Here is a 24,724-nt window from a genome sequence, read left to right on the forward strand (position 1 = left end):
GAAACCAAAATCAGTGGTGTATACCATTTCACGTAAGTGCCTCTGAGGTGTATGGATTCATTCAGTCAACGTTTTTATGCCTATATGCTGAGTATTTTGCAAGGTCCAGTGCAAACAGTGGCAAACGAGTTGTGCGACGTCTCTGCCCCCCTGGGGCTCACACAGCATGTGTTGCTATTCCTGAAATTGCAGTCTCCACGCAGGCAGAGCTAGGTTCTAAATATTCCATTTGTAAGTTATCCAGGGCCTCCCGTGGTAGAGAAGACTGTTACCTACACTGAAGGCCACCTAGAAGGAGTTCTAAAGCAAGGTCTCCATGGTTTCGAAAGAACTGGGAGGGTCAGGCTGCTGAGTCACTCTTCGCTGTGTGGGGTTGGCTCTGAGACGTGATGCCTGGTCTGCTTTCAGAAGGCAGCCGGGTTTTCAGAGAAAGCGGTGAGCATGGTCCCAGAGACCCCAGGGAGTCTGGTCTGCTTGCTTGTTTGCTTTTCTCCACATAGGGGAATAAATCACTCTAGGATCTGCAGGTACCTAAGGTTTCGTTTGTAATGACTTGGGCGGTGGCTTCCCTCATGCTGACATTTTCAAAAGACTCTTTCAGCCTCGTGTCTGGCATTTCTCCCAGGAACAAGTAAACCTGACCCCATTGGAAGCCGAACATCTGAAAGTTTGGGTTTTCAAATCTGCCCAGTCCCCAAACCCAGAATGCCCCAAGTGATTCCCCCCAGCCCCATTCATCTCAGAGCCCAGATAGACAGAGGTGGAGTTTTCATCAGACAGCGTCCAATTCAATCACAGGGAATGCGGCAGTGTGATTTCCTAAGAACCTACAAATGCCCAGGGGTCCTTTTAGCTCTGTATCCTTTTGTAAGAAAAGGAGGAAAAATAAGAAACTGAAGAACCTTGTTTGGCCAAATGTGAAATGACTTGAAAGGTTCCAATTTGGGATCAAAACTCAAAGCCAGCTTGGATGTGGAGGGCTCCCCAGCTCTCAAACTACATTTGCAGTGTACTTTGTTCCTGAGTCAAAACACGTTCAGGTACAAGAGGCGCCTGGTATAAGAGGCGCCTGAAGTGATTTCTCCCTCCAGGAATCTGCCTTCACTCAGAAGTGCCTCAGAACTTCAAAGTGAATCCTGTGTAGGGAAGAGGAAAGACACAGCAGAGAATCTGGGCCTCCTTGGATGACAGAGCCTACCCTGCTCCTGGAGGCAGGCTGCAGGGGACACTCAAAGGGGGTGTGATGAGGGCCCACCCTGGGACAGGCCACTCCCATTTTACAAATGGAAACTTCAGACATAAAGAGGAATCCACACCGTTCCCAATAAGGTCGTCAATTACTGTTCGTGATGAGGCCCAGTGTCACCTTGGTCACTTCCCTAGACCCGAGTCAGGGACACTCTGTTCTCCCTATGGAGTTCCTATCGTCCTCCTGCCACCTGTCCCCAAGCAAGTGGGGGAGATGCAGGGTCTCCCAGCTCCCTGCCTGGTGATCCACAATAAGAAAGCGTGGGCTCGGGTCCATCCTTTGATGAACTTGAAACTATTCTGCATTGGATTTGAAGTAGCACATGGGAAATGACAGAAGAAAAGTCATATTGGGGATTTCATGCCACTGATTTTGAATTACTGGTCATAGGATATAGAGCTTAGACATCACCAATTTCCCTTTCTCCTAAGCCAACCTGCCATACCCCAGTGTATCCTTGTAGAGATGAATGGAAAGTGCCAGAGAGTGGCAGGCTTGGCCACAGTGGTAGCCTAGGAGAACCAGTCAAGGTCCCGCATCCACCCTGGGCTCTGGCACCATCAGGCTGCCTTGAGTAGGGAAGGCCCATGCCACTTGATCTTCACTCCCTTCCTTTCCTATTTTTTTTTTTTTTTTTTTTTTTTTTAATTGTAAAAATGTTTTTGTAGAGACTTGGTCTCACTTTGTTGCCCAGGCTGGTCTCAAACTCCTGGCCTCAAGCAATCCTCTCACCTCGGCCTCCCAATGTTCTGGGACTACAGGCATGAACCACTGCACCCAGCCCCTCATCTACATCCTTGAACAGGTAGAAATAATATTTCAAATTTCTTCCTCCTGTGAACAGCTGACTCCAGGGCAGAAAGCGCCTTGTTGCTCCCTGCACTCGTAGCCCCGGCACATGCTTTATATTCTACAAATTGCAACTGTTACAACTAAAACTTCTTTTGATTAATTTGACATTTTTGGATGCCTACTGTATGCCAAGCACCCTGTGGGTAGTTTATTTGACGATCTCTCCTCTAACAACAGTCACGAGAAGCAAGTGTGGCGCCAGCCGATAAATGAGGAAACTGAGGTTCAGACAGCTCTGCTGCTCCTTCCCCAAGGTCACTCTGTCCACAGCAACCTGGCCCCTGTGCCTCCTGAGCCTACACCTTCTACTGACACTACTCTTCTAGCCCTTCTAAGACCCAGACTACCTGCTGGCAGTTTTGATCTGGGTTCTAATCCTAGCTCTGTCCATTTCCTCAGATAGAATGGAAAGGCGTTGGAAGGGTTGATCGCAGAGGCTCCTTCCTGGTGGTCACATTCTTTGATTCTGCTCTTAACCAGAACTCACACTGTTCCCAGAGAGGCTGCCCTGTCCCTGGCTGGCTCTGGAAGGCAGGTGGGAAAATGAAGGGGAGAGGTGCTAGGAGAGCTTCTCCCCCCGACGCTGGCTAACAGAGTTTCCCTGAAACTCACGTTTATATAGTCAGCCTGTGAGCCTGGAGCCATCTGCAGGAGGGGAGTGGCAGGAAAGGAAGAGATGTGTGTTGAGGTTCATCTTGGTAGCAGGAGCTTCACCTGCTATCTTTAGTCGGCCTCTAGACAACTCCAGGTATTACTGTCCTCTCTTTTCAGATAGGAAGCAGGCCTGGTCACACCCCCCTGGCCTTAGGGAGTAGGCTGCAGAGCCCGGATTCTAAACCAGCCCTGACCTGCCTCCCGGGCTGTGCTTTCTCCTGTGCTGCACTGCCTTCCGTGGGAGGGACCAGCCTGGCCGCCTGAGTAATCTGCGCAGCCACCCATTGATGATTTCTTTACCATTCGTGTTCTCAGGAACCTGAATTTTTATCATGTAAAAGGTTTTGGAGGAGGGAGAGGGAAATACCATGTGATCTGCCCCAAGCTACACTGTATACAATGGTGAGCGATGGGGAAATTTTCCTTTCTTCCTTCCCTCCCTCCCTCCTTCCCAGGTAAGGCTCTGGTGCCAACCAGGGATGTACAGTGTGCCAAGTGGCCATTGCTGTTAGAGGTTCAAGTCTTGTGCACCTCTCTGTAAACGATAATAGCAGTGACCACCTGGACACTGAATACCCACTCAGCCTCCCACGGTTCTGAATAAACCCTCTGGCCAGAGGCGTGGTCTCGATTAGCCTCTCCTGGGCCCTCAAGCTCCCTGCAGACTTATCCGTGATCCTGCCAGCAGCTGGACCCAGCATAAAATGTAATTGGCAAAAAAGGAAGAAAAGGGCAGCAAATGCCTTTTTTACTTGATATAGCAGGGGGGCTTCTTTCCATGGGACAGTAGAGGGAGGGCTTCTGACTTATCTGCTTGTCCTAGGCTCTGCCCTTCCCTCACCTCCTCTAGCTAATATAAGGTTAGGTAATGCTTGGCCAGGAGTTCTGGAATATAACGCTCTAAGGCCCTGGGAGTTCCCTGGGAAGCCTCAGGTAACTTTGATCCAGGCTCCCCCAGCCCCAGTGGCTCTGTTTTATATATTTACATATTATGTTCTCACTCAAGATTTATTTGAAGGAAGAGTTTGCTGGCATGATATATGAAAATCATACATCAGGTTCTGCCTCCTTAGAAACTTGAGACCAGAGCAATGAAATGATTGGCTTGGGTCACACAAACCTCCCACCGCCCGTCTCTTTAGACTCCCAGCCTTCAAGGATGTAAGTAGATGGCTAATTTATAATCCTAATTAGGAATCCGGCTTACATCAGTCAAAGTCTTATGGGATTTTTAGATCTTATTCTCAAAAACAAAAGAATCTTCAGTTCTCTTTGAAGATAAATATGCGTTCCCTGGGCCTAGGACTAAAGAGAAAATCTCAGGCCCTTTCCCTCATGTGTTTCTCCCTGTCTGAAACAAACAGAGGTCCCTTTGTGAAATGAAAATGAATTCTGCAACCTGGGCACATACATTAGTACATACTATCCCCTTTTGCCATTTTCTTCCCTGGCGGTGAAAATCCCTGTGTCTGGTGCTGTTTGTATTACCATCACCTTGCCTGTGACCCTGGTGGTTGTTTTATTAGAGGGAAATGCAAAATAGCAAGCAATCCTGTTAATTTATTGTTCACCAGCAATAGTAAATTATTCTAATATCATTCCCATGTACTGTTCATATATTACAGCAGAGTGATTACCAGAAAATAGCTGCTTGCATGCCATACAGCATTCTCAAGGATCACTGTGCTTAATTTTCTCTTCTTCTTTTACAATAAGCAATTGCCACTGTAGCTTCTTCCTCTTCTTGGTCACACATCTCTCCTGTACTCAAGATAGATTGTGCCATGGCATAAGAAGCTTCATTATTCTTTTTTTTTTTTTCTATATCAAATCCAGAAACACTAATCTTTTTGTCTTAAGAAAACCAAGAGACCTTATTCCTTTTTTCAAGTAGATCCAAGTTCTCAGGCATTCCTGCCGTTACTTTTTAGGCTCTTTTTCTCTTGCATTTTCTGATTCCCAACATGATGGATGGTCCTCATCCTCTCTCTCCGAATCTGCTGTTCACTAGCTTAAGCCCCTTGGCAGGCTCCTGCCTCAGCACCTTGCTTTCCTTTTAGCTTTGGTGGAAACACAACCATGAACCCTTTGTCTCTCCTGGACTCCTTAAATTATCTCTCTCTCTTTTTTTTAATCTCATGTAAGTGCAGCGATCTAGACTGAGGTCAAAGGAAGAAGAGAGGTGATTCTTCTCCCACCAAAGGGGAAAGAAAGCTGAAAGCTTCGTTGGTTTGAACTACTTCTCCCGCAAAATCAAGAAATGAAGAGAACACCCAAGGGAGGACTCAGATAATCCCCTCTCCCCACCATTTAGATGGGATCTCACCAGGCTCAAGCCCAACTGCACCCAAGCCCCCATCCCTTCGTTCTCACCTGGGCAGGTAGCCTGTTCCGGGACCTGCATGAGCTTGGAAGGCTTCCCTGTTTGGAGCAGGGAATGGGGAACATGTCCCTTTCTTTCACTGGGTTCACAGCTCTCACCAAAATATAATCCTCCTTTGCCCTGTAATCCCCTCCTATTTTTGCACACTCACAGACGTGCAAGCTGAGGTTTTTATTTTGTGATGCTTAAATGTCAGGTCACTGAAGGAAGTGCAGAGCTAAGCAACAGCAAAGCTGTGACCAGGGGTATGAGCCTCTAGCTTGTGCCACGAGCGTGACTTCATTATGCTCAGAAAATAGATGACCGGTACAAATGGGAGATTCTGTGTTTGTCCTTAAACTCTAGAGTATCTTCTCCATTCCTGCTGCAGGCAGGATTTATTTCTTTCTTTCCTCTCTGGGAAGTAAGATGACTTGTATTTCATAGTAATAAAACCTCTTTCAATCAGGTGGGACACAGAAGGTAATAAATCCCTTCAGTCACTTCAGGGGCCTTTTTCAGGCTGGGAGTCACTCGGCAATGTTCGACAGGTTGTTTGGAGTCATTCCTCTCTGTTGTTCCTTTCTTCCTTCTCCACCCCAGTTCCCACCCCCATCTCCACTTTCCTTCATAAACCATTGCCGTAATTCCCTGCCTTTTCTCCCAAATTAATTAGACATTTGGAGTGATGGGTGGGTAAGATAGTCTTCTATTCCCATCTTTTTGTCTCATGTCATTCATTTTTTTCATAGAAACGGTAACCATCATGCCTATGTTCACGATCATTTTCTTTTTTGTACTGAAGAGAGTTTTTGTTGTTTTTGGCTTAGGTTCTGTAAAAAGATAATGCCTGACTCTAAACTGTGCCCACATTCCTCTAAAGTTAGAGTGTGCAGAGAGGACAGTGCCTTCATCCCATGGCACATCTTTTGTGGCTTCTGAAGAAGTCTGGGACTTTGTTTACATTCTGGCTGGTTTGTTCTTTGGTGGATGAGAACCTAATGCATTTTCTTTTTCTTTTTTTTTTTTCTCTTTTTTTTTTGGAAATGGAGCCTCACTCTGTCTCACCCAGGCTGGAGTGCAATGGTGTGATCTCAGCTCACTGTAACCTCCGCCTCCCGGGTTCAAGTAATTCTCCTGTCTCAGCCTCCCAAGTAGCTGGTACTACAGGCTGCACTGCCATACCTGGCTAATTTTGTATTTTTAATAGAGATGGGGTTTTTTACCATGTTGGCCAGGCTGGTCTCAAATTCCTGACCTCAGATGATCTACCCGCCTTGGCCTCCCAAAGTGCTGGAATTACAGGCATGAGCCTCTGCACCCGGCCCCTAATGTATTTTCTAACCCCGTCTTCTCCATTCCTGGGAAGGGATTTCACTGGTCCAGGCCTTAAGAAGGGGAAGCATGACTGGAGTTAAAATAAAAAATAAAAATTTTAAAAAGCCAATTATATTGAAATTCAGATTTTAAAACTAGTCCTTAGTTCAAGCTATCACAAGTAAACACCTGTGCTTACGTCAGTCTGTATTTTCATACTGTAAGTATATTATTCTGATGGAAATTATTTTGAATTGGGAAGAAAAGTTCATTTGTAGGAAGCTGGGAAGCCAAGAATTCTGTAGCCAACCATGACTAAAGCAGCATGCGAGAGGGACCTTTGCCTACCATTCTACTTGACATTTTTAAAGACTCTGTGGCCCTTGGAGTTAGCTGTGGGGGACTCTACTGTCCCCAGAGCGTAAGGATCCCCAGTCTGGTTTCTGCTGCTGCCTTATTCCTTGGCATTCAGTGGCTTGTCGCCGCTTCACTCCAGCCTCTGCCTCGGTCATCACATGGAGTTCTCCCCTGGTGTCTGTGTCTTCACATGGCCGTGTGTCTCGCCTCTTCGTCTTATAAGGACACAAGTTGATATGTTTTGGATGTTGCTTCCTCCACATCTCATGTTGAAATTTGATTCTGGAGTTGGAGGTGTGGCCTGGGAGAGGTGACTGGATCATGGGGGTGGATCCCTCATGAAGGGCTTAATGCCATCCCCTTGGTGATGAGTGAGTTCTTGCTCTGAGTTCACATGAAATCTGGTTGTTTAAAATCATGTGGCATTCCCCGCCATGTCTGGAACCCACTCTTGCCGTGTGACACGCCTGTTCTTCTTTGCCTTCCACCATGATTATAAGCTTCCTGAAGCCTGTGCCAGAAACACATGATAGAGCCATGCTGCTACAGCCTGCAGAACCATGAGCCAATTACACCTCTTTTCTTTATAAATTATCCTGTCTTGGGTATTATATTATAGCAACACAATTAGCAGAATAACCTAACAGTCATATTGGATTAAGGGCCCTCCTTACTATAATGTAACCTCATCTTAATTTAATTACATCTGCAGTTACCCTATTTCCAAATAAGCCCACATTCACAGGTACCAGGATTTCAACATAAGAATCTGGGGGGTACCCAATTCGACCCACTGCAAATGCTCTCCCTGCCTTAGCTTTGGAAGAAGCAAACTCCCTTCCATCTTCCCTCTAGCTCTTGCTCCCAGGTTTAAAGGACTATCTTTGAATCTTCCCAAACCCCAGTTGGCCAGCATCCTTTGGCCTGCCCACAGCCCTTTTCTGAGCTAACCTTACCTCTTGCCCAGTACACCGCACCCTGCTTATTATACCAGCTGAGACAAACAGAGGCTTCCCTGTATCTGTCAGGGTTCCTCCAGCTCTCTTTTCCTCTAGCTCTGGAGGCCTCAGGCTTTTCCGAACTCTAATCCCATTGTGCATAATACATGTCTTAGCAGATAATGAAATCATTGCTCTTCCACTTGGCTCTTGGGAGGCACTATGCTCCCTTTCTCCTGTGCTCACTTAAAACCCCATGGCATGACTCAGTGAGAGATGGCAGCTTTGGAGTCAGCAGCACATAAGGTCCAGTCCCAGCTCGCTATTAGTTTACTAGATGACCTTGGGCAAATAACTTCACCTTTCTCAGCCTCAATTCCCTTATCTTTGCAAATGAGGCAATAGTAACACCTGCTCTGCAAAATTGTTGTTAGGATTGAGTGAAATAGCCTGCATATGTTGCCTCACAGTAGGTTCTTGTGAAATGTCATTACTGCTCGCATTTCATCTCACTGGCCCGTAATGTAGCTAGTAATAGCTGTCTCTTTTTATTGAGCATTTACTTTTGTGCCAGGCACTTTGTGCTTGCTGATTTACAGATATTATTTCTAATTCTTATAAATTTCCTGCAATGTAGATATTACTATTTCTGTTGACAGATGATGGAAACCAAAGCTCAGAAAGAACATGAAAATAAAATGAATGAAAATGAAAATAAGGTGAAAAAGTAAAATGCCCAAGGTCATGGCCACTAAGTGTTTGAGCCAGGATTTAAACCCAGGAAGGTGCACCTTTGCACTCTTGCACCTTTGCACTAGAGGCAGTGCAAAGCTGCCTCTCTAGAGTCTCTCATTAATCCACTGATTTTCTTATGTCTTCTTAGCCTGTCCTTTCTCACATTCTCACCCTCACACTTTCTCCTATTCTGTTCTCCTAGCTGACTTTTCCTTTTCTTCCTCTCTTTTCACTGTCCATGTCTTCTAAGCCAGTGTTTCTTAAATTTGTTCAGATGTCAGAAAAGCATGGTGCATTTCACAGAATAGCATGCGTTTTTTGCAGAACACTAAGAAATACTGATAAAATTCTATCATGTAAACCTTAGAATTACCTTTGCTAGTGGAAAATGTGGCTATTTTCTATGGATAATATAGAACTTATAGAACTAACTATAATATAGAACCCATAAGTGCATACACACATACACTCAAGCACAGCTAGGAACAAAGCATGACCAATTGCTTCCTACTCTTCTTAACTCACTACTCAATTATGTATTTCCTCATCTATTAGGACTTGCTAATAGACGAGAATGAGAAGGCACTAATAATTTTCCTAAAACTCTATGGGAGGAAAACTGGAGGCTCAGAAAATTGAATACATGAATGTATGTGTGTCTGTGTGGCACTTTGGTCCAGTTTTTGGATACACTAGCACATTTAACTTCAGTGTCATCTCTGATAATAGAAGGGTTTGCTGATTGCAGAGAGGGTCAGAAATGATCCACTCTAAATGCTCCCTTACCTGTGGGCTTCCTAGGTTACATGGTGGGACACACACTCCATTTTAATCTTGTTCCCCTGATTTCCTTTCCTTACAAAAAATTCAGTTGCCCCAATTACCTTTAGGAGTCCTGACTGTAGGGGGTTCATGTATTGGAAAGGTTCACAGACATCAAAACACTCTGACGCCACAGACGTCTTGTGATTTATTTTCACCTTGTGGTGGTGAAGACTGACCTCAGTGTAGCCATCGGGGCTCCCATTAATGCAAAGAAAGCAAGCAACCTCATCAGAACACAGAAACATGTGTCAGCTTTTGATTTTGGCACCAGCCATTCCCCGCTGCTGCCAGAAGAAATCACGGGTTTACACCTGCTCCCTCACCTGTGTGCTCCTCTGTGGCTTCCTTGTGGCTTCAAAACCAGGCACGCTTCAGATTTCTTATGTGAAGCTATTTTTTTTTTTTCACTGAAGTTTCACAGTTGTCATCACATGCATTTTGTATTCCTTCAGGGACATCCTAACGTAGTGACTCAGAGATGGAAAGCAGGTGAGAGCCCCTCCCTCAGCACTGCTGGGTACTATTGATCTTAAATTTGATCTGTCAGCACATCTCTGAACGGGTAAACACCATGCTCCATCCTGCTCGGAAATAAGCAAAGCCCTAGCCTCATCATCACTGGCTTCCTTCAGTAGACACATGTATTGGCCTTCTGTGTTGTACAACAAAACAAAAGTGGAAAATGCAATGTGCTGTATAATGTTTATTGATTTTCCCTGAGCTAAAAGCAAAGTTTCAGACGTAGCCTTGGAGACGGCCAGGACTTTGGTACAGAGGGTTCCATGCAACTTCCTGGAATCATTATCCAGATTTAGATCGGACTGGGAACGGCTGGTGCGGTGACAGTTTTGTTGATTAGAATTCAGCAGAACTCCTGAAGAGAGAGGTTGGGTGGTTCTGTACAATATGGGAGCAGAGTCCCTGTCCTCCTGTTACCTCTCAGAGCCACATAGACAACATGCTGGGCTGTCTTGAGACAATGCCTTTGCACTCAGTATACAGGATCGCTGGCTTTCCTGCCACTTCTCCACGCTCTTCAAGGCCAACTTGAGACTTGAGACTGTAGCATTAAGAGCCAGCTTTACTACTGAGGTCAGCTACAGAGTTTCCTCATGATCTGGAACAGCACTTTCCAAACTGCACTGTGCATGTGAATCACCTGCGAATCTTGCTGAAACAAAGTTTCTGATTCAGTAGGTGTTGCTAGAGAGTACCAATTTCTAATAAGCACTTAGCTGATCCCAAAATGGACAGTCCCTGGACTGCAATTCATATAGCAAGAGTCCCGTGAACGGTGAAGACCCAGACCAGATACCATGACAATTTAATTTGCATACTGGCTCCACCATCCATCCTCAGCACGTAGAGGATGGAGGACGTCCTCTGACCATTGCAACTGTGGGGGCAGTGCTTCTCAACTTTGTCTAACCGTTAGAATCACCCTGGGGCTTTAAGACCTATCCAAGCCCAGGACCCACTCCAGACCAATTAGGCAAAGTTCCCCAGGTAATTCTGTGTAGCCAGGGTTGAGGAAGCAGTGGCTTAAGTCATTATTACACTCTTCAAATGCAGCACTAACATGGCAGAAGAAGGTGAGTGTGGCAGTAATAATAGCAACAGACATCTGGAGCGTGCATGTTTTGCTGTTTCACAAAGCAGATTCACATCTGTTATTTCTTCCTTATACCAACTGTATATGGTAGACTGCTGCTGTAAGAAGGTTACCAAAAAGGGATGATGGCTCACAAAATGGAAGTTTAGTTTCACTTAGTGGCATTGAGTGAATATTGATCCGCCAGTGCCTCTTCATCCAGTCATTCAGGGGACAGTGGAAGCTCTGCTGGCTTCAAGGTGGGCTTCTGAGGTCCCCTAGGAGGGATCATCTCCATTCTAGGCAGGCAGAAGCATGGAAGGGCTTCATGGATCAAGCCTGAAAGTAGTAGCTATCATTTCTCCTCATATTCCATTGGCTAGAACTTAGAGAAACAAGGCACAGTGGGTAACATGGGCCAGCTGGGTGCCCGTGGAACATGGATTATGGTGAGCAGCCGGCAGCCTCTCCGCCAGCTGTGTGGGGTAGATGTAAATGCACAGACTAACAGGGCAAGTCTTTCCTACATGAAGGACATCCAGGGGGCTGTATGGACCTTTGGAAGAAGTAAGAATGAAAATACCCAGTCAAAGCACCTGGGTTCAGTAGCTCAGAAGGATTTAGTAGGTTAAAATATTCTACAATACTACATTAGTATTCATTCATTGTACATTCTAAATATCCATTTAGTAGGTTAAAATATTCTACATTCATCTGCCTCCCCCCGACCCCTGCCCTGGAATTATTTGTATGGATAGTTACAAGGCACACAGACTGGTTTTAAGCCTCATTTTATTATTTTGCATGCAGTGAAACATATACATGGGTTTAGGACTGTGATAAGTGATACACAGTTCTCAACTCAGCCTCCCTCCCACTTCTGAGTGGTGGCCTTGCCTCACACTTCATTGGGAAAAGGGGAGAGGGCAGCTTATTCATGTCTCCACCACCCTGGCCACCGATCTGCTGGGGCCTGTGTCCAGCACTCATGCTTCCCTCCAGCCCCTCCTACGCCTGTCAAAGGCCAGCCCCTCCTTCCACTCATGTGGAAGATCACATCTTTCTCCTCCTGAAAGACTGCCCTCCTGCCTGGATTACCAACCTTGTACCCTGTATTGAACCACTCCTGCCAACGTCTTAACAAGATCAAGAGCTCTGGGGTGGGGGCGGGGCTCTCACTGGGCCCTCTGGCCTCTGCTTTACCGCTTCCCTGTGGCAAACTTCTCTAAAGAGTCACCTAAGGTTGCCCTCCTCTTTTACTCCCCAGCTCACTGCAGAATGGCTTCCCCTCTGCCACTCTATCGAAGCTGCTTTTCTTAGGGTCTCTACTGACTCCCCTATGGCCAAATCCAATGGCCACTCTTCGTTTTCCATCCTTCTCAGCTTGTGAGGATCCGCTCCCTCTTCCTTGAGACAGTCTTCCTCGCGGCTTCTGTGATGCACCCCAGTCTCCTCTGCCATCTCTTTCATCCCTGTAGGGTGTCTCAGCGTTTGGACTGAGTCCCGTTCCCCTTTCTGTCTGCCCTCTCCCACATGTGAGTGCATGCAGTCCCATGGCTGTAAAGATTATTTCTATGCTCATGATTTCTGAGTTCTGCATTTATCCCAGACTCTCTGGCTGCCTAACTGAACTGGATGACTTTCCCACTGGAAGCTCAAACACGACCAGTGCAAAACCAAGCTCTGTACCACTCCCTTGCCGTGAAACAAATAAACCCAACAGAAACCTAGCATAGTCAATAGTACCACAATGGAGCCAGGTCAGAAATCGGGAGTTATCCTTGATTCTTTTTCTCCTAGCCCCCTAATCACCAAGCCCTATTGTAGAAACAGAGGAAGGACATTTGAGTCACTCTTCTTCCCACCACATTGGCTGTCACTGTCCTGGTCTGGGCCACCATCATCTCTCCAGGCATGGCAGCTGTGTCCTGGCAGTCCTGCCATGTCTATCCCTGCTCTCCAACAGCCTGTTTTCCACCCAGCTAGCTTTTAAAAAATATACTAGTCCCCACTCTTTGCAGTGTCCCTTCACACTATGATAAAATCCCGACTGCTTGCTGTGGTGCCATGCAGCTGCACACACACTGTGTGTGCCTGCCTCCCCTCCCTCATGCTGTGCAGCCCTCTGTCTTCTGCAAACTCAGCCACCATCCAGGCCTCTCTTCAGTGCCTCCAGCCCACCTTTACATGTGCCATCCCCTCTGCCAGGCACGTCCTCCTCCAGCACTTCCTGGACCAAGTCCTTCCTAGTCTTTATGCATCGTGCATTCCTGTATGCATTTATGATTGGAGGAGGGCCTCTCATCTCTGTAGTGAAGGGACCAGTGGTTTGGTTATTGTTTTCCAATACATTACAGACCAATAATACACAATAAAAACAGATTCTAGATAAAATGAAAAGACAAACACATAATACAAGTCCCATTTTTAACTATCAGATTCAACTGTAGTCAAATTGCATTATTTAAATGTAATTTAGTTATTGAAAATATCTATCAAAATAGAAATTGAAAACACATGGATGTTGTGACAAGGTCAAATTGATTTTCTATTTATTTGTCATGGATTTGTAGCCAACAGTTGGTGTACCAGTAGGGTGCACCAGTGGTCTATGGACCCCACTGTGAATAGGGCTGTTCTAGATTTCAGTTTAAAAGTCATCTATTTAGGGGCTTTCCTGGACAGCTCATCTAAAGCAGAGTCTTGCACGCACACCTAATGCTGTTAGTCTCTCTTCTGTACCTCCTATTGGTCTCCAGTGTGGCACAGAGAATTTGTGATTAGATGTAACGTGAGCAGTTTCTTATCTTGAAATCAGTCTGTTGCTTAGCTGATAAGTAATTTCTTCCACCTCTCTGACCACCCATATTCCCTGTTGAAGGTACTTTGGGCACCTGCCTATGATTGCGGGGAAAGAGCAATTCCCTACCACCCTCCATCAGAAAACAACACCCAAGTCTACACCAAGACTCAAGCAGATTTTAGTCACCAGTTCTCAGTGGTAGAATCCAATCTGTAGCATCAGGGTGGGGTTGGAGACTCAGCAGGGTCCCTGCATTATCTACATTGAGGGACCAAGACCATGAGACATCCCCACATGACCTGCCCTCTCTTGATAGAGACTGTTCCACCCACAGACTCTCCTTCTTCCTGTTTATTTTCTCTTTTCCATTGCTCCCCAGCTGCACTGGCCCCTTGAAGTCTCACCTCTCACCTTCCCTAGGCCCGGGCCCTTTTCCTGGCCTCCTCTTGTGTCTGGAGACTCCCACATGGGGTGCACATGGCAGCTGTTCTCTCTGGCCCATCTCCACTGCAGAGGAAGCAAGGTGGGCTGGCCTTTAGTTTTTTAAACCTACTGACTCCTGGTTATCTAATCTGCTAGTAGCAGCATATACTTTGGATCTTACTGTGCATAAAAGAACATCTACCTCCTTTTGGTCCAGGTGCCTTCCAAACCCTGATGGGAGATGTGGTGCCCGAGAGCTCCATCCCAACTCCTGTGTGTGTGAGATTGTGCTATTAATGTTTTTCTCAGCAGATAGAGGAGACGGCCTATCCAGCCATGTAAATATCTATGTGTTTAGTTATTTGTCATCTGAGGATGGGACTGAGGTAGTATCCGTGGTTGTCCAAAAAATATTTGTTAAATAAGTGAATTTTAAAACGAGTGAAAGAACATAATTACTATACTTAGATAAGCGAATAAAGAGGATCTTATTTCAGAAAGTCCAAAATGCAAATTGTCCAAGCATAACAGTCTCCCTTATCTATGCTGGAGGAGGTGCCATAGTGCTGATAACGCAAAGCAGGAAGAGACAATGGAGGAATTCTTTCTTTCTTTCTACTTAGTGCATCGGCCTTGCTTTCTAGCTTCATTGTGCTTTGGGCAATAGGATTAGTTGCCCTTCCCTGAGCTCAGACAGCGTCGATGGGGGCCTGGATGTACCTAAAGACAGGAGAGAAGTGTTTGAGATTTATTTGCCTGTAAGAAAATGAAAATGCTCCAGCCACATGCTAGTAGTGGAGACAGCATGGGCTTCTGCAGCTGACACCCCCAAATCACAAGGTGGCCTTTGCCACCTGGCCCTGTAGGCCCTCTGAGCCACCCACCTTCAGTGTTGTGAACAGCACTCACAAAAAGGGGCCAGGAGTCACCTGCAGAAAAAAATCAGAGCTGGACAGATAGAAGGGTGACTTCAGTGGGAGAAAGTGGCTCTGAGTCCCCTGCCAGTGCACAGGGAGGCTGGGTGACTCTGTCCCCAGTGAGCCCCATCTCTCCAAAGGATGGTGTAGTTCACCTCCCAGAAGAAGCCAGCCAGGGTCATCCAGGGCAAGGCAGGCAGCCCAGCCCTGCTTCCTTAAACCCGTGGGGCTAATGTGCCTCGCAGGCCTCCTTGGAGCAAGGCAGCTTCTGTCTCGCTGAGAAGATCCTGTGGCGTCTCCATGTGGGAATGGTCACAGAGCTGGCCATTGTGCTCCAGGGAGGAGCCCATTGCAGGGTTCCCTGTGGCCACTGTCACCAGGCTGCCCATGATGGGGAGCATCTGGCCAGGGGGACACTTTTCTAGCTCACACACTTAATTGGACCACACCATGGGACGAGGAGAGGATCTGCCTTCGGTCGCATCTCTATTGAGACAGAGAAGCAGCAGGGTCAGACACTTTTGCCTAGGCTAAAAGTGGGATGTGAGGAATTTGGGGACTCAGACAACTGGAAGATGCTTTCTTTTCCCCACACTTTCCAGCGGCTTCACCATGTGGCAGGGTCGGGGTCATGGATCCCCTTCCCAGAAAACAAACCAATATTGGTACCTGATGTGAGCCTCCCTTAGCAAGCCACTGGCTCAGGCTCTTAGCTCATGCAGCCCTCACAACAGCTCTAGTGAGTGGGTATTATTTTCTTCATCAGACAGATGGGGAAACTGAGTGAGAGGAGGTAACTAACATGCCTGTGATTATTCAGCCAATGAGTGGCAGAGCTGGGCTTCAAACCCTGACTCATCTGCCTCCCAGTCACTACCAGGCATCCTGCCAGGTGGACAGGGATGGGCCTGGGCCAGGTTTGAAAGTGAGGAACAAGTAGAAATTCCAAGGGGTGATTCCAGGGACATTGGGAGCATAGCAAGGGTGGGGCAGTAGAGGATTTGGGGTTGTTCCAATGGCTTGGAGATGCTGCTATTATTTCCTGGGCAGGCAGAGGTGTTGTTAAACCCCCACAGCATGCTGGACACTGGACAGTCCCACACAAGAAATGAGTGCCTGGCCCAAATGCCACCACACCACCAGAGAAGCTCTGCAGGCTAAAACACTTATGTTTACTTTTTCTGGGTTCATTGAGATGCTGCGTAATATTAAGAAAGAAGTCGGCCAGACGCGGTGGCTCATGCCTGTAATCCCAGCACTTTGGGAGGCCGAGGCGGGTGGATCACGAGGTCAGGAGATTGAGACCATCCTGGCTAACACCGTGAAACCCCATCTCTGCTAAAAATACAAAAAATTAGCCAGGCGTGGTGGCGGGTGCCTCTGGTCCCAGCTACTCAGGAGGCTGAGACAGGAGAATGGCATGAACCTAGGAGGTGGAACTTGCAGTGAGCCGAGATCACGCCACTGCACTCCAGCCTGGGCGACGAGCAAGACTCCATCTCAACAAAAAAAAAAAAAAAAAAAAAAAAAAAAAAGAAGTCTAATTTTGGCTGGATTCAGTGGCTCGTGCCTGTAATCCCAGCATTTTGGGAGGCCAAGGTGGGTGGATCTCTTGAGTCTAGGAGTTCAAGACCAGGCTGAGCATCATGGTGAAACCCTGTCTCTACAAAAAATACAAAAATTAGCTGGGCATAATGGTGTGTGCTTGTAATCCCAGCTACTTGGGAGGCTGAGCTGGGAGGATCACTTGAGCCCAGGAGGTTGAGGCTGCAGTGAGCCGTGGTCATGCCACTGTGTTCCAGCCTGAGTGACAGAGCAAGGTCCTGTCTCATACTTACATACATACATACATACTCTAATTATTACTAGCTTCCCAGGCCCCTGTAAAAGGGAGGTGGTAGGATTGTCTTCCCCAAGAAGACTAAGGAACAAGTTTCCAGGACTCTGAAAGGCATTCCTTTCTTTGATAGTGGATGGCAGTCACTTCTCAATTGCTGCTCAGACACAGAGCAGCCAGGCAAGCACTTAGCTCTTAAGTCAGAGATTGACTCAGGCCCCGTCCAGAGAGGACTGCTTGTCCACAACCATCGCTGGTCTAAAAACTTCAGTAACCCCTTGAAAAGCCTTTGGGGGGAATTTCAGTTTCTGGTTCTGCATGTAAGGAGTTCGGAAGTCACCAGTCTGTCCTAACAATGAGTAAAAAACTGAAGAGACTGAAAAATCAAGAACTCTTCAGGGATCCATAGGAGAAGTAAGGTCACAGGGCAAACTGCTGCTCTCAGTGTGGAGAGACAGAAAAGCACAGAGAGTCACGGCTTACCTGAGCAGAGATTCACAGGTGAAAACCACCAAGGGAAACGAGACAGTGATTGGGGAAGGTGTAAGAAACCTGACTGTAATTGATGAATTGTTGCAGCCTCAGTGTGGCCAACTCTAGAAGTAAAAGCTCTAGGGGGACCCAGTCATGGGGGTCCCCATACTATGTGAGTTTTACCTCCAGGAGCTCTACCAGGTTCTCACAGTAAACATTTTTTCTCCACAGAAATCCCCTTGTGCTTCTGGCAGGGGGAGGCGAACGAGCCATTATGAATTACGCTGGAGCAGTCTGTTCTTAACATGGTCTGTCCCCCAGAGAAACTTGCTAACTGCAGCCAAAACTGCTGCGGTGTTATCAGAGCCTAACTGACCTGGAGGAAGGGAATACCCAACTCCTGCCCCCTTTAGCCATCCTGTACCACCTAAGGCAGTGAAGAGAAACAAAACAAAACTGAGAAGCACTTGTGAAGCTCACGGTGCAGAGGCTCCGGCTCACTGAAAGACTGAGACCCTCTCTTATGACTACAGAGTGCTTCTCCTTCCCTTGCGTGGCACCACCACATTACCAAAAGCCTCCTTACAGCAGTCCCCTTTACCTGGTACACCTTGTCCAGTTATCAAGAAGAAACTACAAGAGATATTAAAAGGCAAAAAACACAATTTGAAGAGACAGAAAGCATCAGAAGCAGACATGACAGGAATGTTGGGATTCGCAAACGGTGGATTTAAAACAACTATAATTAATATACTAAGGGCTCTAATGGAGGAAATATTCAGCATGTACGAAAAAATGGGCAATGTAAACAGAAAGATGGAAATCCTAAGAAAGAGTCAAAAAGAAATGCTAGATATCAAAAACACTGTAATGGAAACAAAGAATGCCTTTGATGGGCTTATTAGTAGACTGGACATGGCTGAGTAAAGAATCTCTGAGCTTGAGGATATGTTAGTAGAATCCTCCCAAACTGAAAAGCAAAGAGAACAAAGACTGAAAAAAAAAAAAAAAAAAAAAAAAAAACCAGAATATCCAAGGACAGTGGGACAACTACCAAAGGTGAAACATATGTGTAATGGGGATACCAGAAAGAGAGAAAGAAAAGGAAGAAATAGGTGAAACAATGACTGAGGATTTCCTCAAATTGATGTCAGACACCAAACCACAAATCAAGGAAGCTCTGAAAACCAGACAGGATACATGCAAAACAAACAAACAAAAAACAAACAAAAAAAACCTAAACTGCAACCAGAAATATCATTTTCAAACTACAGAAAACTCAAAATTTAAAAATTCTGAAAGAAGCCAAAGGAAAAACACCTTACTTATAGAGGAACAAAGGTAAGAATTATATCTGACTTCTCAGAAACCATGCAAGCAAGAAAAGAGAGGAATGAAACATTTAAAGTGTTGAGAGAAAAAAAACCACCAACCTAGAATTCTATAGCCCGCAAAAATGAACGTTCAGAAGCGAAGGAGAAAGGAAGACTTTTTTAGGCCAACAAAAGTGTAGAAAGTTTGTTGCCAGTAGGCCTTGCAAGAAATGTTAAAAGAAGTTCTTTAGAGATAAAGAAAGTAATATAGGTCAGAAAGTTGGGTCTACGTAAAGAAAGGAAGAACACTGAAGAAGGAATGAGTGAAGGTAAAATTAAAACTTTTTCTTTTTCTTGATTGATCTAGTAGATAACAGTTTATTCAAAATAATAATATCAAAACAATAGTAACAATGTAATTGATTACATATACTTAGGTATATTACACACACACACACCACACACACACATATATATGCTTATATATAAGTGACATGAATGACAGCAATGATACAAGGGATGGAAAAGAGGACAAATTAGGATCATTTTGTAATTATAAGGTACTCATACTACCTGCAAAGTGGCATCGTGATATTTGAAAGTGGACTTGGATTCATTGTAAATGTTAATTGCAAACTGTGGTTGTTAAAGGCAACCACTAAAAAAGGTTAAAAAAGAAGTATAACTGATATGCTAAGACAGGAGAGAAAATGTAATCAGATAAAATGCTCAATTAAAACCAGAAAGAAATGCTGGAAGTGGAAGAAAAAGTGGAAGATAACAATAGCAACAAAGAACAAAGGCACCAAACAAAAAAACAATAAAAAATATGGCAGATAACTCAACTATGTCAATAACCACTTTGAATGTCAATGGTCTAAATGCACCAATTAAAAGACAGAGATGGCCAGAGTCGATTTTTTTAAATGATCCAACTGTCTGTTTTTTACAAGAAACCCATTTTAAATATGAAGACAAATTAATATAAAATAAAAGAAAGTATATGGAAAAAATGTACCCTGCTAACAGTAATTAGAAGAAAGGAAGAGTAACTACTGTGTATTTATTCCAAACAGAACAGATTTTACAGCAAGGAAAGTTATCCATGATAAAGAAGAGCATTACATAAAAACAAAGGGGTCAATTCCCCAAGAATACCTAACAATCTTTAATGTGTATGCATTTAACAGAGCATCCAACTACATGAGGCAAAAATTGATAGACCTGCTGGGAGAAGTAGATAAATCCACTATTAGAGATTAACACACCTTTATTGGAAATGGACATATCCAGCAGGCAGAAAATCAGTAAGGACATAATTGATTTCAGCACCATCAATCATTAAACAATAATTGACATACATAGACTACTTCATTTAACAACAGCAGAAAACACATTCTTCTAAGTCCATATGGAACACTCACCAAGATAGCCCACATTCTGAGCATAAAACATACCTTAACAAATTTAAAAGAATGGAAATAATACAATGTCTGCTTGTAGACCACAGTAGAATTAAACAGAAATCAACACCAGAAAGATGATAGGAAAATCTCAAAATGTAAACAGTGTACTTCTGAATAACATGAGTCAAAGAAGAAATCTCAGAGAAATTTTAAAAATATTTTTAACTAAATGAAATGAAAACACAACTTATCAACATTTGTGGGATGCAGTGAAAGTAGTGCCTAAATGAAAATTTCTAGCATTGAATGCGTATGTTAGAAAAGAAGAAAGATCTAAAATGAATAATCTAACTTTTTACCTTAGGAAACTAGTAAAAGAAGAGAAAATTAGATACAAAGTAAGCAGAAGAAAAGAAATAAGAATTAGAGCAGGAATCAATGAAGTTGAAAACAGGAACTCAATAGAGAGAATCAACAACACCAAAAGCTGGTTATTTGAAAAGATTAATAAAATCAATAAACCACTAACCAGGCTAACTAAGTAAAAAGAGAAAGAACATAAATTACTAATATCAGAAATGAAAGAGTGGACATCACTACAGATCTCATGGTCATTAGAAGGATAATAAAGGAATGCTGTGAACAACTGTATGCTCACATATTTGATAACCTAGATGAAATGGGCCAAGTCCTTGAAAGACACAATCTGCCAAAACTCACACAAGAAGAAATAGACAATCTCAATAGGCCTATATCTATTTTAAAAGTTGAATCAATAATTAATAACTTTTCCGAACGGAAAGCACTAGGCCTAGATGTATTTGCTGGTGAATTCTACCAAACATATAAGGAAGACATTATACCAATTCTCTATAATCTCTCTTGGAGGATAGAAGCAGAAGGAGTACTTCCTGACTCATTCTGTGAGGCCAGCATTACTCTAATACCAAAACCAGACAAAGGCATTACAAGAAAAGAAAACTACAGATCAATATCTTTCATGAACATAGATGCAAAAATCCTCAACAAAATGTTAGCAAATCCAATCCAATAAAGTATTAAAAAATTATACACCATGACCAAGTGGAATTTATCCCAGATATGCAAGGCTGGTTCAGCATTTAAAAATCAATTAATGCAGTTCATCACAACAACTGACTAAAAAAGAAAAATCATTTCAATAGATACAGAAAAGGCATTTGACAAAATCCCAAACCAATTTATGATTTTAAAAAAACTCTCAGTAAACTAGAAATAAAGGGCAACATCCTCAACTGTATAAAAAATATCTACAAAAAACCTACAGCTAACACCATACTTAATGAAGAGAAACTAGAAGCTTTCCCATAAGATCAGGGACAAGGCAAGGATGTTCTCTCTCACCACTCCTTGTCAACATCATACTGGAAGTTCCAGTTAATGCAATAAGTCAAGAGAGGGAAATTAAAGGTATGCAGATTGGAAAGAAAGAAGTAAAACTATCTTTTTCACAGGTGACATGATCATCTATGTAAGAAATCCAAAATAATTAATCAAAAAACCCTCCAATAACTAATAAACAATTATAGCAAGGTTGCAGGATACAAAGTTAGTATACAAAGATTAATCACATTCCTATATACTAGCAATGAACAAGTGGAATTTGAAATTAAAAACACAATACCATTTACATTAGCTGCCCCTAAAATGAAATGCTTAGACACAAATCTAACAAAATATGTACAAGATCTATCTGAGGAAATCTACAAAACTCTTATGAAAGAAATCAAAGAACTAAATAAATGGAGAGATAGTCCATGTTCATGGATAGGAATGCTCAATATTGTCCAGATGTTCGTTCTTCCCAACTTGCTCTATAGATTCAATGTACTCCTAATCAAAATTCCAGCAAGTTATTTTTTGGTATTATTAAACTAATTCTAAAGTTTATATGGGGAAGCAAAAAACTGAGAATAGCCAACACAATATTGAAGGAGAACAAAGTGGGAGGACTGACATTGCCTGACCTCAAGACATACCATAATGCTACAGTAATCAAGACAGTGTGGTATTAGTGAAATAATCGACAAATAGATCAATGGAACAGAATAGAGAGCCCAGAAGTAGACTTACATAAATATAGTCAACTGATATTTGGCACAAGATCAAAGGCAATATAATGGAACAAGATAGACTTTTCAACAAATAATGCTGGAACTATTGGGCATCCATATAAAAAAAAAAAAAAAGCTAAACACAGACCTTACACTCTTCCATAAAATTAATTCACAATAGCTCATATACCTAAATGTAAAATGCAAAACTGTAAAACTCTTAGAGTATAACATGGGAGAAAATCCAGATGACCTTGTGTATGGCGATGTCTTTTTAGATACAACACCAATGGCATGATGTGTGAAAGAAATAATTGATAAGTTGGACTTCGTTAAAATTAACAACTTCTGTTCTGCAAAAGACAATGTTAACAGAATGAGAAGACAAGCCACATACTTGTAGAAAATATTTGCAAAAGGCATATCTGATAAAGGACTGTTATCCAAAATATACAAGGAACTATTGAAAGTCTACAACAAGAACACAAACAACCTGATTTAAAAATGTTCCAAAGACCTTAACACCGTAGAAGATATACAGATGACAAACAGCATATGAAAAGATGCTTCATGTCAAATGTCATCAGGAAATGCAAATTAAACAAGAGAGATCACTACTTACCTATTAAAGTGACCAAAATCTGGAACACTTACAAACCAAATGCTAAAGAGGATGTGGAGCAACAGGAACTGTCATTTGTTGCTGGCAGGAATGCAAAGGGATATAACCACTTTGGAAGACAGTTTGGTGGCTTCTTACAAAACGAAACATACTCTTGTATGATCTGGCAATCTTTCTCCTTGATATTTACACAAAGAAACTGAAAACTTATGTCCACAGCAAAACCTGCACACAAACGTTATAGCAGCTTTATTCATAATTGCCAAAACTTAGAAGCAACCAAGATGTCCTTCAGTAGGTGAATGGATAAATCAACTATGATACATCCAGACAATGGAATATTATTTAGCACTAAAAAGAAATTAACATTCAAACCATGAAAAGATATGAAGGAACTTTAAATGCCTATTACTAAGTGAAAGATACCAATCTGAAAAGCCTATATACTGTCCTATTCCAACTATATGACATTTTGGAAAAGGCAAAACTGTGATGACAGCAAAACGATCAGTGATTGCCAGGGTTTGGGGGTGGGTGGGGCAACGAACAGGCAGGGCACAGAGGATTTTGGTGGGGGGCAGTGAAACTACTTTGCATGATACTTGAATGGTGGATACATGTCACTACACATTTATCCAAACCCATAGAATGTATGACACCAAGAGTGAACCCTGATGTAAACTCTGGACTCTAAGTGATAATGATGTGTCAATGTGGGTTCATCAGCAGTAACAAATGCACCACTCTGGTGGGGATGTGGATAATGGGGAAGGCTGTACTTGAGTGGGAGCAGGGAGTATACGGGAACTTCCTGTACCTTCTGCTCAATATTGCTGTGAACCTAAAACTGCTCTTAAAAATAAAGTCTTTATTTTTTTAGAAAGAAAAGGGCTGTAAGGTTTTTTTTTTTTCAATCAATCAAGAGAAATAGTCTTCTTATGTTTTCATATTTACACTTCTTTTTTTCAGGAGGAAGACCTGAACATCTTTTCCCTGTCCTTTATTTCCCACACATCAGGTTGGCAGCTGCTATGCTTTATTTTTGCCCTGTGTTAAAGTCCTCTCCCACCCCAGCACCTACCTGTTCCTCAACTAGCACCACCACATCTCTGTTCTAAATGTTGTTCTCCTGCAATAAAGGACGTTTGAATTAAACATTCCATTTTTATCGTATACCGTATTTCACCATCGTCTGCACACCTGTTAGTACATCAAGGGAAGAACCAACTGGCATTGTTTTGAAGGTGTTAGAAACGTTGACCTCTTTATTTTAGTGTGTATCTCAGAGGTGGGACTGGCAAAGCTCTATTTCACATCACTAAGACATCCCTAAAATGTACACAGATTCTTGCGTGTGGTGTCCGTCGGGTGAAGCAATGAGGCTATGAAAAAACTATTATCATGTCTCACCTTTTTTCCCCCACTGAAAAATGAGACCAGACACAGCATGAAAATTGCAGCTCATTGACTACAGGAGAGAAGCGGACAGGGAACCGCCTCTGGTTTATTGTGAAAACTTTGACATTTCCATTCACTCAAATAGCAAATGTTTATCAAGAATCATGCTGGATGCTACAGGAGTTAGAAAAACTCTAGAGACATGGCCCCCATTCTCAAAGAGTTTACGGATCTGTACAAGTATTAGGCATATAAAATGCACAAAATGCCCAGAAACTGCAAGATCACTGCCTGTGCGCTCAGGGAAGGCTTCCCAAAGTGGCTGGTGTTTGTGCTGGAATTAAATCTGCATAGGAGGAAATAGCCAGAGGGAAGGTGAGGAAAGGACACTAAATTGAGAGGAGGCTGGACCAGGAGGGAAGGCTTATCTGGGTAAATTGCAGTCTTATAGCAGCTCCATCCAGCCCAACTCAGGCCATTCTTGGCCAACACAGGGAAGACTTCAGGTCCCATGCCTCAGCACCCCATCCTTTGGTCCTGCCTCCCCCTATCTAGCCC

The 24,724-nt window shown here is 43.7% G+C and overlaps 1 protein-coding gene across 4 annotated transcripts in view; it reads left to right on the plus strand.

Moving 5' to 3' along the window:
- Positions 1 to 24,724, plus strand: part of SUSD4 (sushi domain containing 4) — a 141,666-nt gene that overhangs the window by 103,682 nt on the left and 13,260 nt on the right. The window contains exon 6 of one of the 4 annotated variants that reach the window (XM_050760744.1): positions 23,738 to 23,928. The exons of the other annotated variants lie outside the window; for them this stretch is intronic. Within the exon in view, the coding sequence (XP_050616701.1) occupies positions 23,738 to 23,886 (149 nt within the window). The 3' untranslated portion in view covers positions 23,887 to 23,928. Of the gene's footprint in view, positions 1 to 23,737; positions 23,929 to 24,724 lie in introns of those variants that run through there. 4 annotated transcript variants of the gene reach the window in all.

The sequence above is a fragment of the Macaca thibetana genome, chromosome 1 (genome assembly GCF_024542745.1).
Source record: "Macaca thibetana thibetana isolate TM-01 chromosome 1, ASM2454274v1, whole genome shotgun sequence".
NCBI lineage: Eukaryota > Metazoa > Chordata > Mammalia > Primates > Cercopithecidae > Macaca > Macaca thibetana.